General features: G+C 46.0%; 1 protein-coding gene across 7 annotated transcripts in view; it reads left to right on the forward strand.

Annotated features, from left to right (window-relative positions):
• Positions 1-14,071, forward strand: part of COG4 (component of oligomeric golgi complex 4) — a 40,154-nt gene that overhangs the window by 12,907 nt on the left and 13,176 nt on the right. For all 7 annotated transcript variants that reach the window (XM_077984631.1, XM_077984629.1, XM_015126530.3 and 4 more), the window contains 6 exons: positions 259-416; positions 1,175-1,233; positions 5,885-6,018; positions 8,922-9,040; positions 9,598-9,764; positions 10,870-11,035. In XM_077984631.1, coding sequence (XP_077840757.1) covers positions 259-416; positions 1,175-1,233; positions 5,885-6,018; positions 8,922-9,040; positions 9,598-9,764; positions 10,870-11,035 — 803 coding nt within the window. The remainder of the gene's footprint in view (positions 1-258; positions 417-1,174; positions 1,234-5,884; positions 6,019-8,921; positions 9,041-9,597; positions 9,765-10,869; positions 11,036-14,071) is intronic.

The raw sequence follows: 14,071 nt of genomic DNA on the forward strand, positions 1-14,071 counted from the left end.
GCGAGTGATGCTGATTCCAAAGATGCTGCTGTAGAAAATAGTATCAATGTAACTTACCAAATGCCTGCTGATGTACCAAGCACTGTGCACATTTAACATATTTGCTTAGAAACCCCTAGCATTGACAAGGCCTATTTTGTGTTCATTTTAGAAAGTGAAGCAGCCAAAAGGATTGACCTAGACCCTCGGTTAGTCCCAGATGGAGCAAGTTTATTTTGTAGGAAGAATACTACAACCTTCTTGCTTCCTCCCTTCTAGGGATTGCCCGCATTGTGGAGACACACCAACCAATAGTGGAGACCTATTATGGGCCAGGGAGACTGTATACCCTGATCAAATATCTGCAGGTGGAATGTGACAGACAGGTGGAGAAGGTGGTAGACAAGTTCATCAAGCAAAGGGACTACCACCAGCAGGTGAGCAGGGGAAGCTCCAGGTGGGGTTTGGTAGCAGCTTTAGACAGGAACACTGAGTAGAATAACTTGGGGGGGAACAGTGAAGAAAGGTGCAGACAGGAGAAAAATTAATGCTCAGCACAAACTGGCCTGCATCTTGCCCATTGCCAGCTTACCTTGGACTTGAGGTGTTGTCGAGATGAGGATGGCCTCAGTTCAAGACCAAAACAAATAAAAAGGGCTTCCTGAAAAGAACACAGCATAAGTAGTAGACCAGTTCTCTATCATAAAATGTGCAACAGTGCCCTCTGGTGATAAAATGACAATTCTGTTTATTGAGGTCCTATTAAGTGTCCAAGTAATTGTCTCCAATTTCCCCTTCATTCCTCAGATGTTAAAGATAACGTTTGCTTTTTCAGAACTTTATTTTTTCCTTCTTTTGAGCAGAGAAAGTAAAAGTACAACATAGAAATAGGAGTGGCCTCATACAATTGTATTTCTAGAACTCCAGACTAGGACACTATAAACAGTAGTCTATTGGAACACTATTAGCATGACTTTTAAGCACAGTAATAGAAGTGAGTAGTATTAGCATCCAACCCAAAAACAAATCTTTGGCCTGTCATCTTGAAAGCCCACTGCTGGCTTGAAGGGAAGGTAAACCCAGTAAGCAAACTAAACCTAAACATTCTTGTGTGCCAAAAGTTTGGAGTGACCAGCAAGAGGCCAATAGATATGGGAGTGGGGAAGAATATTCTCATTCCTGTGGTATGTTGCAGTTCCGGCATGTTCAGAACAACTTGATGAGAAATTCTACAACAGAAAAAATCGAACCAAGGTAAAAATCCTCTTTTCTTCAGCCCACAAGAGTTTGAATTGGTAACCATGTATATATAATTCAGACGACTCTGTTACAATGTGGTCTGTGTTTTTGAAGTATTTTATCAATTACTCTTATTTTTCAGTGGAATGTATCATGAACAAAAGTATGTGTAAATAAAATGTGTAATAAATCATAATCAGCTGGGCGTGGTGGCTCGCGCCTGTAATCCCAGCACTTTGGGAGGCCGAGGCAGGTAGATCACAAGGTCAGGAGTTCGAGACCAGCCTGGCCAATATGGTGAAACCCCTTCTCTACTAAAAATACAAAAATTAGCTGGGCATGGTGATGCGTGCCTGTAGTCCCAGCTATTCGGGAGGCTGAGGCAGGAGAATCGCTTGAACCCAGGAGGCAGAGGTTGCAGTGAGCCAAGATCGCACCACTGCACTCCATCCTGGGTTACAGAGCGAGACTCCATCTCAAAAAATAAAAACTAAAATAAAATAAAATAAAATAAAAATCAGTACAATCACATGTCATTTAATGACTGGAATACTTTTTTTTTTTTTTTTTTTTTTTGAGACAGAGTCTCACTCTGTCACCCACGCTGAAGTGCAGTAGCATGATCTTGGCTCACTGCAGCCCCTGCCTCCCGGGTTCACGTGATTCTCCTCCCTCAGGCTCCCAAGTAACTAGAACTACAGGCGTGCACCACCACTCCCAGCTAATTTTTTATAATTTTAGTAGAGACAGGGTTTCGCTATGATGGCCAGGTTAGTCTCGAACTCCTGACCTCAAGTGATCTGCCCACCATGGCCTCCCAAAGTGCTGAGATTATAGGCATGAGCCACCATACCCTGTCAACAACTGGAGTACATTCTGAGAAATACATCACTAGGCGACTTCCATTGTGTCAACATCATAGAGTGTACTTAGCCTACTACACACGTAGGCTATATGATGCAGCTTATTGCTCCTAGGCTGTAAACCTGTATGGCATATTACTGTACTGAATACCATAGGCAATTAGAACACAATGGTAAGTACTTGTGTATCTAAACATATCTAAACATAGAAAAGGTACAGTAAAAATACAGTATTATAATATTATGGGAACGCTCTTGTGTATACCGATACAGTTTTTTTTCTTGTTGTTTTGGGGGTTTTTTTTGTTGTTTTTTTTTTTTTGAGATAGGGTCTTGCTTTGTTGCCCAGGCCAGAGTGCAGTACAGTGGTATGATCATGGCTCACTTAGCCTCGACCTCCTAGGCTCAAGCAATCCTCCCACCTCGGCCTTCTGAGTAGCTGGGACCATATGTGTACACCACCACACTGGGCTAATTTTTGTATTTTTTGTAGAGACGAGGTTTTGCCATGTTGCCTAGGCTGGTCTAGAACTCCTGGGCTCAAGTGATTCTCTCACCTCCCAGAGGCTTTCCAAAGTGATGGGATTACAGGCTTGAGCCACCATGCCCAGCCCAGCAATTCATTTTTGACCAAAATGTTCTTATGTAGCATGACTACACTTTTGAAGCCCCCAGAGTGACTCTCCTCTTCCCTTCCCACAAAGGTGACTACTATCCTAAAATTTTAAACTTTTACTTTTTTTTTTTTTAATTAGAAATAGGGTCTCTGTTTCCCAGGCTGGAGTGAAGTGGTACAGCGACAGAATCCCAGCTCACTGTGACCACCAACTCGTGGACTCAGGTGAGCCTCGAGTAGCTCAGCCTCAGCCTCCCGAGTAGCTCCTGACTAGCTAGGATTACAGTCACCACTCCTAGCTAATTTTTTTTTTTTTTTTTTTTTTTTTTTTTTTTTTTTTTTTGAGGCAGTCTCGCTCTGTTGCCCAGGCTGGAGTGCAGTGGCGTGGTGTGGTCTCAGCTCACCACAACCTCCACCTCCCAGGTTCAAGCAATTCTCCTGCCTCAGCCTCCCAAGTAGCTGGGACTATAGGTGTGTGCCACCACACCCGGTTAATTTTTTTGTATTTTTAGTAGAGATGAGTTTTTTGTTTGTTTGTTTGTTTTTTTGTTTGTCTTAGACAAGAGTCTCACTCTGTTGCCCAGGCTAGAGTGCAGTGGCACGATCTTGGCTCCCTGCAAGCTCCACCTCCCGGGTTCACGCCATTCTCCTGCCTCAGCCTCCCATGTACCTGGGACTACAGGCGCCCACCACCTTGCCCAGCTAATTTTTTGTGTGTGTTTTTAGTAGAGACGGGGTTTCACCATGTTAGCCAGGATGGTCTCAATCTCCTGACCTCGCGATCTGCCCGCCTCAGCCTCCCAAAGTGCTGGGATTACAGGCGTGAGCCACTGCGCCCGGCCGAGATGAGGTTTTGCCATGTTGGCCAGGCTGGTCTCAAACTCCTGACCTCAGGTGATCCACCCACCTCAGCCTCCCAAAGTGCTGGGATTACAGGCATGAGCCACCATGCTCAGCCAATTTTTTAATTTTTGGTAGAGATGAGGGCTTGCTATGTTGCCCAGGCTGGTCTTAAACCCCAGATCTCAAGTGATCCCCCTGCCTCGGCCTCCCAAAGCACTTACAGGCATGAGCCACTGTAATCCATCCAAACTTTTACTTTTTTTTTTTTTTTTGAGACAGAGTCTTGCTCTGTCGCCCAGGCTGTAGTGCAGTGGCACAATCTCTGCTCACTGCAAGCTCCACCTCCCAGATTCACACCATTCTCCTGCCTCAGCCTCCTGAGTAGCTGGGACTACAGGTGCCCACCACCACACCTGGTTAATTTTTTGTATTTTTAGTAGAGACAGGGTTTCACCATGATAGCCAGGATGATCTTGATCTCCTGACCTCGTGATCTGCCCGCCTCGGCCTCTCAAAGTGCTGGGATTACAGGCGTGAGCCACTGCACCTGGTCATAGATAATCTTTATTCAAACCACAAAAGAGGCCAGGCATTGTGGCTCATGCCTATAATCCCAGCACTTTAAGAGGCCAAGGCAGGAGGATCACTTGAGGCCAGGGGTTTGAGACCAGCCTAGCCAACATGGTAAAATCCCATCTCTACTAAAGATACAAAAATCAGCCAGGTGGGGTGGCACATACCTCTAATCCCAGCTACTAATGTGTCTAAGGCATGAGACTCACTTGAACCTAGAGGTGGAGGTTGCAGTGAGCTGAGATTGCATCACTGCACTCCAGCCTGGGCAACAGAGCAAGACGAATGGCTGGGCACGGTGGCTCATGCCTGTAATCCCAGCACTTTGGGAGACTGAGGCGGGTGGATCACAAGGTCAGGAGATCGAGACCATCCTGGCTAACATGGTGAAACCCCATCTGTACTAAAAATACAAAAAATTAGCCGGGCATGGTGGCAGGCGCCTGTAGTCTCAGCTACTCGGGAGGCTGAGGCAGGAGAATGGCGTGAACCCAGGAGGTGGAGCTCGCAGTTAGCCGAGATTGCGCGACTGCACTCCAGCCTGGGCGACACAGTGAGACTCTGTCTCAAAAAAAAAAGAAAGAAAAGAAAATAGGCCGGGCGCGGTGGCTCACGCCTGTAATTCCAGCACTTTGGGAGGCCGAGGCGGGTGGATCACGAGGTCAGGAGATCGAGACCATCCTCCCTTACACAGTGAAACCCCATCTCTAGTAAAAATACAAAAATTTATCTGGGCATGGTAGTGGGCACCTGTAGTCCCAGCTACTCGGGAGGCTGAGGCAGGAGAAATGGCATGAACCCAGGAGGTGGAGGTTGCAGTGAGCCGAGATTGCACCACTGCACTCCAGCCTGGGCAACAGAGCAGGACTCCATCTCAAAAAAAAAAAAAGAGGCCAGGCACGGTGGCTCACACCTGTAATCCCAGCACTTTAGGAGGCTGAGGCAGGTGGATAACGAGGTCAGGAGATCGAGACCATCCTGGCTAACACGGTGAAACCCTGTCTCTGCTGAAAATACAAAAAATTAGCCGGGCGTGGTGGCAGGCACCTGTACTCCCAGCTACTCAGAAGGCTGAGGCAGGAGAATGGCAAGAACCTGGAAGGCGGAGCTTGCAGTGAACCAAGGTTGCGCCACTGCACTCCAGCCTGGGCGACAGTGAGACTCTGTCTCAAGAAAGAAAAAGAAAAGAAAAGGAAACAGGCTGGGCGCGGTGGCTCATGCCTGTAATTCCAGCACTTTGGGAGGCTGAGGCGGGTGGATCACAAGGTCAGGAGATTGAGACCATCCTTCCTTATATGGTGAAACCCCATCTCTAATAAAAATACAAAAAATTATCCAGGCATGTAGTCTGTAGTCCCAGCTACTCAGGAGACTGAGGCAGGAGAAATGGTGTGAACCCAGGAGGTGGAGCTCGCAGTTAGCCGAGATTGCGCGACTGCCCTCCAGCCTGGGCGACACAGTGAGACTCCATCTCAAAAAAAAAAAAAAGAAAGAAAGAAAATAAAAGAAAAGAAGACACACCTCCCAACCTTTTATTTAGGTCTGGCAGAATTTTAGGGAGTGAATGATTTAGGTGAAACAGGTAAATGGAAAATGTGGTTGACACCTGTCTCTGAATCTAATTGGGCCAGCCGAGCTAGGAGGGCCATCTGGCAGAGCTGTTCCTTATGGGCCCAGTGGGGAGGGGGAATTCAGGACTCTGTTTTCCCTGTAGCTCTTGTGTCTAAGGGAATCCACTGTCCTCCTGTTCCTTCTGCTCCATGTGTCTCAGAGAACTGGACCCCATCCTGACTGAGGTCACCCTGATGAATGCCCGCAGCGAGCTCTACTTACGCTTCCTCAGGAAGAGGATTAGCTCTGATTTTGAGGTGGGGGACTCCATGGCCTCGGAAGAAGTGAAGCAAGGTAAAAATATTTCCCATATTTTTGGGGAGGGTTGAGATATAATCGGCAGTGTTTCTTAATAGTTAAGCCACAGATCTCTTATTAAGGAAACAACTGGGACTTATTAGCCCCTGGTGGTCTGTAGACAAATTGACTCCCAGGAGGAAATCTAAATGTACTGGATTTTAGAATTGGACTAGATCTTTGAGGCCATCTAATCACTTTACAGATGAAGACACTGATGCCCTGTTTTAAATTGTATAGATAGAAATTATACTTCAGTAAAGTGTTTTGTTGTTGTTGTTGTTGTTGTTTTAAAAAAAAAAAACAAAGTACATAGGCCGGGTGCGGTGGCTAACATCTGTAATCCCAGCTCTTTGGGAGGCCAAGGCGGGTGGATGTCAGAGTTTGAGACCAGCCTGACCAATATGGTGAAACCCCATCTCTACTAAAAATAAAAAAATTAGCTGAGCGTGGTGCCATGCACCTGTAGTCCCAGCTACTCGGGAGGTTGAGACAGGAGAATTGCTTGAACTCCAGGGGTCGAAGGTTTCATAGAGCCGAGATCGCGCCACTGCACTCCAGCCCAGGCAACAGAGCCAGACTCTGTCTCAGGAAAAAAAAAAAAAAGAGTATATAATGTACAGGAATCCTCCTGTCCCTTTCAGTCTCCCAGTTCCCCTAGTCACAATTTTTCAAGGAATAATTTACATTGATAAGAAACGGGGCTGGGTGCAGTGGCTCATACCTGTAATCCCAACGCTTTGGGAGGCTGGGGAGGAGAATTGCTTGCTCAGTTCAAGACCAGCCTGGGCAACATGACAAGACCTTGTCACTATATTAAAAGAAAAATTTTGGCTGGGTATGGTGGCTCACGCCTAATCCCAACACTTTGGGAGGCCGAGGAGGAAGGATCGCTTGAGCCCAGGAGTTTGAGACCAAGCCTGGTCAACATAGTGAAACCCCATCTCTAAAAATTTCAGTTAAATAATAAAAGATAAACACTTTTTAAAAATTTTGTAAAGGTATGCTGGAGTCCAATTTCATTTACAGATTGACTCGCTAGGTTTTTAAGATAACCATTTAATTCCTGCTGGCTACTAAAGCAAGAGTTAAAGGAAAAAAAAATCCTGCTGGACAAATATATGCAGGGTTCTTTGGACTGGGGACTTGAGACCTACCCAGCATCTGTGGCATTCCGCATAGCTTGTGCCAATAATACGTGGCAGGGGCGTTACAGAATCAGTGTATAAAGGAAATTGTTTGCTCATTTGGAGTTTGCTTGTTGATGTCAATGATGACTATCATTTGATCTTAGCCAAAAGACCGAGAAGCAATAATGATGACTATCACTGTTCAGAGCTGTGCTGCCCAATACGTAGCCATTCATGAATTGAAATTCAAATTCAAATTTAATTACAATTAAATAAAATTTTAAATCCATCCTTCTCACCTGGATTCTGGGGAATAAAAGAATTTTAATAAAACAAATAAAAATATTCAGTTCCTAAGTTACGTTCATCACATTTCTTTTTTTTTTTTTTTTTGAGACGGAGTCTCGCTCTATCGCCCAGGCTGGAGTGCAGTGGCCAGATCTCGGCTCACTGCAAGCTCCGCCTCCCGGGTTTGCGCCATTCTCCTGCCTCAGCCTCCAGAGTAGCTGGGACTACAGGCGCCGCCACTATGCCCGGCTAATTTTTTTGTATTTTGATAGACACGGGGTTTCACCGTGTTAGCCAAGATGGTCTTGATCGCCTGACCTCGTGATCCGCCCATCTCGGCCTCCCAAAGTGCTGGGATTACAGGCTTGAGCCACCGCACCCGGCCCGTTCATCACATTTCAAGTGCTCAATCACTAACATGACCGATGGCTACTATATCAGATAACAGATACGGAATGTTTTCTCTTTTCTTGTTGTTTGTTTATTTTTTGTAGAGACAGAGTATTGCTCTATTACCCAGGCTGGTCTCAAAACTCCTGGACCCAAGTGATCCTCCCACCTTGACCTCTCAAAGTGCTGGGATTACAAATGTGAGCCACCACACCTGACCAAAATATTTTCATTATCACAGAAATTCTGTTGGACAATACTGGTGTAGAGAATGAAATATTCTCTACACCAGTATTTTTGTCTTTGCCATGGAAACTTAACATCTTTTGACTCCTATTAATTAATCCTAAGGGAATAATGGAAAAGGAGTAAAAAGTTTTTCGTACAAAAGTATTCACTATAATCTCCAATTATTGTGATATTCTGTTATCTCCAGTAATGGCAAAACATTTGGAAATAACCAGATGTCTAAAAATAGAGTGGTTTTTTTTCTCAATTTCACATGAAACAACATAAAAGTTAAAAATAAGGCCGGGCACGGTGGCTCACACCTGTAATCCCAGCACTTTGGGAGGCCGAGGCGGGCAGATCACCTGAGGTCAGGAGTTTGAGACCAGCCTCAACATGGAAAAATCCTATCTCTACTAAAAATACAAAATTAGCCAGGCGTGGTGGTGCATGCCTATCATCCCAGCTACTTGGGAGGCTGAGGCAGGAGAATTGCTTGAACCTGGGAGATGGAGGTTGCAGTGAGCTGAGATCATGCCATTGCACTCCAGCGTAGGCAACAAGAACGAAACTTCGTCTCAAAAAAAAAAAAAAAAAAGTTGAGTAGTTTTTAAAATGTGGATTATGCACCTGATTAAATGCCACATAGTCATGAAAAATAAGGTAGGTGAAAACATGGAAAATATTTATGATATACTTTTTTAAAGCAGAATTCAAAATTGCTATCTGTATCATGATTATAACCATGTAAAATATGTACATATTTGCAAGAAAGACTAGAAAGAAACCTGAAAAAATGAAAAAAGTTGCTCTGTTTCCCTTGGGGAAAAAAAAATGAGTATTCCTTTCTTGGCTGTCCCCTAGAGCACCAGAAGTGTCTGGACAAACTCCTCAATAACTGCCTTTTGAGCTGTACCATGCAGGAGCTAATTGGCTTATATGTTACCATGGAGGAGTACTTCATGAGGGAGACTGTCAATAAGGTAGGACATAGGACTCATCTCTTGGAAATGGGGTTTCCGGTCCAAGAAGCCAGGCTAAAGGAAATGCATGAGGCATGTCATATTTTTTGGTCCCGCTTCGAGAATACTCTTTCATGCAGATTGAGTGGAACCGCTTTGTATGGTTAGAGAGCATCTTTGGAGTCGTGCTCTTTGTATACCCAGCTAGGACCTCCTTCCCAAGAATTACAAAAGAACAGCTCAGCTCTCCAGGGAACCCACTTGTTCCCTGCCTCCCTGAAGGTTTGTAGGTAAGGAGCCTCAGGGAAGTAGGGCCTCTGCAGATGTCTTACACCCCCCAGGTAATGGATCTCTGCAGAGCTAAGGCCCAAAATATTTAATTTGTTCACCTAGTGATCAATAGGGAAGTGAGCTATTTTGACAAGGAGGATGCACATGAGTTCGTGACCAGAACACGCCATGTTGGGAGAAACATGGACAAGGTACAGAAAAGGGAGCAGAGCTAGGGCCATCCAGAATCATCTAGAAGATGACATGCACAACTGGGACCCTCAGTGTTGACTTTGCCTTTTGGGTAGGCTGTGGCTCTGGACACCTATGAGAAGGGCCAGTTGACATCCAGCATGGTGGATGATGTCTTCTACATTGTTAAGAAGTGCATTGGACGGGCTCTGTCCAGCTCCAGCATTGACTGTCTCTGTGCCATGATCAACCTCGCCACCACAGAGCTGGAGTCTGACTTCAGGTACAGTTGACTCCCTTTCTCCTTTCTAGGCAGAAAGGCCCTTCCTGTTGATTCCCGAGGCCCATTTGTTTCTGCCCTTTGTCCTCATGATTCTAGTTAAGTTCTATACGGGACATAAGCTCCTATCTCTAAGATAGTATCCTTGGCTCCAGGAAGCTGTTGATCAGCCATATATCTCATAGGCCAAATTTCTGTTCCCTGGACTAGACTGAAGGAGCTATGGGCCCTTAGACGGAGGAGAGAGAACAGGCAGTTCAGATGAATAATACCACACTAGGTACCATTGTCAGCACCATGCTAACCTCCTGCTCTTTTGAGGTCCTAATAACAACCCTATGAGGTAGGTACTATTAGCTCTGTTTTATAGATGAGGAAACTGGGCTTTAGGGAGATTGCATCCTCGTCAAAGATCCACCACTTAGGAGTAAGAGGTAGAATCCAGAACTGAGTGACTCAAAACCTGTTCTCAACTCCTACATGGTACTGCATTCACTAAGCCGCACAGCTTTTTTTTTTTTTTTTTTTTTTTTTTTTTTTTGAGACGGAGTCTTGCTCTGTCGCCCAGGCTAGAGTGCAGTGGAGCAATCTCAGCTCACTGCAAGCTCCACCTCCTGGGTTTGCACCATTCTCCTGCCTCAGCCTCCCGAGTAGCTGGGCCTACAGGCGCCCACCACCTCGCCCGGCTAGTTTTTCGTATTTTTTTTTAGTAGAGACGGGGTTTCACCGTGTTAGCCAGGATGGTCCCGATCTCCTGACCTCGTGATCCGCCCGTCTCGGCCTCCCAAAGTGCTGGGATTACAGGCTTGAGCCACCGCACCCGGCCAGCTGCACAGCTTTGTTGGAGTGCAGTGGTGATGGCTAAAAGCCTCGTAAGCAATGGAGATTGGCCATCTCCTCTGTATGTTCTTGTCACATCAGTGTCCTTGAGGGGTGCTGGTTACTTTCATACCCTGGCTCCTCAGGTCTTCCACAGTGGTCTTAAGGACTGGTTATACCCCCTAAAAGAGCACCTTGTGCTGCTGCGTCAGGGTGGTGGACACGGGTCTTTCTGTCCTGGTGGCCAAGTTGAGCACTATCAATCCCTCTATACCATCCTGTCCCCCAGGGATGTTCTGTGTAACAAGCTGCGGATGGGCTTCCCGGCCACTACCTTCCAGGACATCCAGCGCGGGGTGACAAGTGCCGTGAACATCATGCACAGCAGCCTCCAGCAAGGCAAATTTGACACAAAAGGCATCGAGAGTACTGACAAGGCGAAGCTGTCCTTCCTGGTAGGTACCCCACAGCTCACGAGCTGGGTTGGTTTATCTTGAGAGGTTACAGTATGACTGCTAAGCCACAGTATAGTTGGCCTCTAGCTAGAGACCTCTCCTCCAGTGTCTATATAGAAGGAAAATTTCTCCTTTAAGAGAAGTTCCTTCTAGAAGGTTCTGAAACGATTTCTTACTCAGGGATGTATTCTGAACAGCCTGAGCCACAACAGAGGCTGGGCTGCCCAGCTATCACCTAGCATTCATTCCCCAGAGTGCTGCCCAGCTGCTGAGGAGCCCACTGACTGTCAAGCTTGGCTTGCATCTGCCACAGAACCAACTGCACCATCTGTGCCAGGCCACCAGACTGCTTCTCTGAGGAGAGGCCCGCAGCATGGGCAGGCGCCAGTCCTTCAGGCCTGCCAGCACTGCTCTACTAGCACATGTCTTAGGCTTTCAATTCCTCTGGAAAGGAGGCCTTATTAAAGCCCTTAGCTACCTGGAACGACAGATGTGATAAAGCAGCAAGCCTTGCCGTTGTGTGGAAAGGAGAAGCACAGAAGGATGAAAAGATTTGTACAAAGCAACAACCAGTTTATGATGAGCCAGAGAGAATACAAATGAGTCCTAAGCTCAGGATCAGGCCTCTCTGGCATATGCTGTCTTAGCACGCACGGGAGTAGCACAGTCCAGGTCCATTCTGCTCCATCCCCCACATTGGCCACACTCTGAGTCTTGACTCCTGAGGCTCAGAGCCTGAAAGAAACATCTAGTAGCAGAGCTGTCATCTGTAGTTCACAGGTGGGGTTGGATGCAAAAATGTTCACGTGCATTTTTCTGGACACAGGGTCCTTAGCTTTTATCACGCTTTTTTTTTTTTTTTTTTTTGAGATGGAGTCTTGCTCTTATTCCCCAGGCTGGAGTGCAATGGTGTGATCTTGGCTTACTGCAACCTCCGCCTCACCGGTTCAAGCGATTCTCCTGCTTTAGCCTCCTAAGTAGCTAGGATTACAGGCATGCACCACCACACCTGGCTAATTTTTTTTTAGTAGAGACTGGGTTTTGCCACGTTGGCCAGGCTGGTCTCGAACTTCTGACCTCAAGTGATCCACCCATCTTGGCCTCCCAAAGTGTTGGGATTACAGGCATGAGCCACCGTGCCTGGTATCATATTCTTAAAAGGATCTGTGACCCCCAAAAGAGTTCAAAGCTGTTACTTTCAGAGACAGAAGCCTGAACTTGCTAATATCTACCAATCCCTGTGCAGAGGAACCCCTAGTAGCAGGTTATGAGACAGATCCAATACGAAAGCTGTTTAGGCAGCCCCACTCTCTTCCTGTCATAGAAAATGTTTGCCCTGGACATGGTTTCTGTCAATCTAGGATATGACGGTTGCTGCCAAAAACAGATCAGATCCAAAAAACTGTTGCCTGTGAAATTTGTTACCTTTGGAGAACTTTGCCAAAATGCCCAGCAACCAGCATCACATCATGAACCAACTTAAATTTTTATTTTGTTTGTATTCTTTGATTTTATTTATAGAACTTACTTTCATTTCTGTGCTCAGAAATAATCATTGGCTGCTTGCTGCCTACCACATCAAAGCTAGATGTCTTCGTTTAACCCTCCTAAATCTAACCCATCCCACCTTTTCAGTTCCATTTTCCACCACTTGACTACATGTCTCCAAAACCAGCCAGTGCATGTTCGCTCTGTGAGGACCTCCCATTAACACAGTTTCATTGTTTGAGGCCCCAGAAGATAAGACCAAAAAGAAAGGCAATGCTAAATGCTTGGTGACAGGTTTCTGGTTTTCCTGACACCAAGGATTTAAAATGTCATCACTCCCATTGCAGGGCCTATTTTTTATGTCACCTTGATTCATCTGGCTGTCAAGATGAATTCTCCAACTGTACTGACATCATGCACTGTGGGTAGGGAATAAGCCCAGTGAATCCACGCTTGCTAGGGCTGTCAGTACAGGGGAAACTTTGAAATCAATACCATTTGAACTCAAATCCATAAGTCCTCATGACAGTTATTCTTGGTGCTCTTAAATGCCTTGGAAACACTTATGGCCTTCATCCTTCAGCTGTCATGACAGGACAGTTATTTGGAAACTTGTGACATTAGAGGCCTCATGTTATGGCATATTAAAGAAAGACCTTTAGGCTTATCTGTCCACATCAGAGTGGCCTAAGCAGCACTGTCAGCATCATGACTTTCAGCATTGGCTGCAGGACACTGACAAGGGAAGCACTCTGGGGAAGATGAGAGGGACTTCCTAATCACAGCCCCTGGGGTTCTGAGATCCTCCTTTTACGCTGAAATCCAGAAGCTCCTGACTCATGTCTCGAAGTCTGACTCCTCCTTACCTCACCCCTGCCTTCCTGATCATGCCCCTAGCACACCAGTTCACAAGCAGTGGGATCCCCAGGCCCTCTATTTCCTCCCACACATGGCCTCTAGATGAGTATTCTCGAACCACGGCTGTGCTCATGTGGCATTTACCTGCTTTAAAAATCCTCAGTACCAGCCCACTGTCCACAGGTCACAGGGCTAACTTTGGAGCAGAGCACCCAAGTCCCCGTCAGGCTCTGCCCCTCGCAGCTCTACGTCCTGCCACTTCCCTTCACGTGTCTGTGAACTGAGTCTGCTATTTCCCAAATACCTTTTTGTGTTTTCTGCTATTCTGCACTTGCTTATATTATCCCCTTTCCAGAATATGTTCATTCACTGTCTTACTCATTCCACAAATATTTATTGAGAAACTTCTAAATTTTAGGCACTGTTCTGGGTTCTAGAGCTACACTGCCCAACATAGTAGCCACCAGCCACAGGTAGCTATTGAAATTTACATTTAAATTAAAAATCCACTTCCTGAGTTGTACTAGCTAAGCTTCAGGTGCTCAATAGCCACATATGGCTGGGGGCTACCGTACCAGACAGTGCAGTTAGAATATTTCCATCAACCAGAAAGGAAGACAGTGCTGTATAGACATGCAGTGGTGAAGAAAACAGGCTAGATCCATGCAGACAAGAAATAGATAAACCGGA

Source organism: Macaca mulatta, chromosome 20, assembly GCF_049350105.2.
Source record: "Macaca mulatta isolate MMU2019108-1 chromosome 20, T2T-MMU8v2.0, whole genome shotgun sequence".
Taxonomy (NCBI): domain Eukaryota; kingdom Metazoa; phylum Chordata; class Mammalia; order Primates; family Cercopithecidae; genus Macaca; species Macaca mulatta.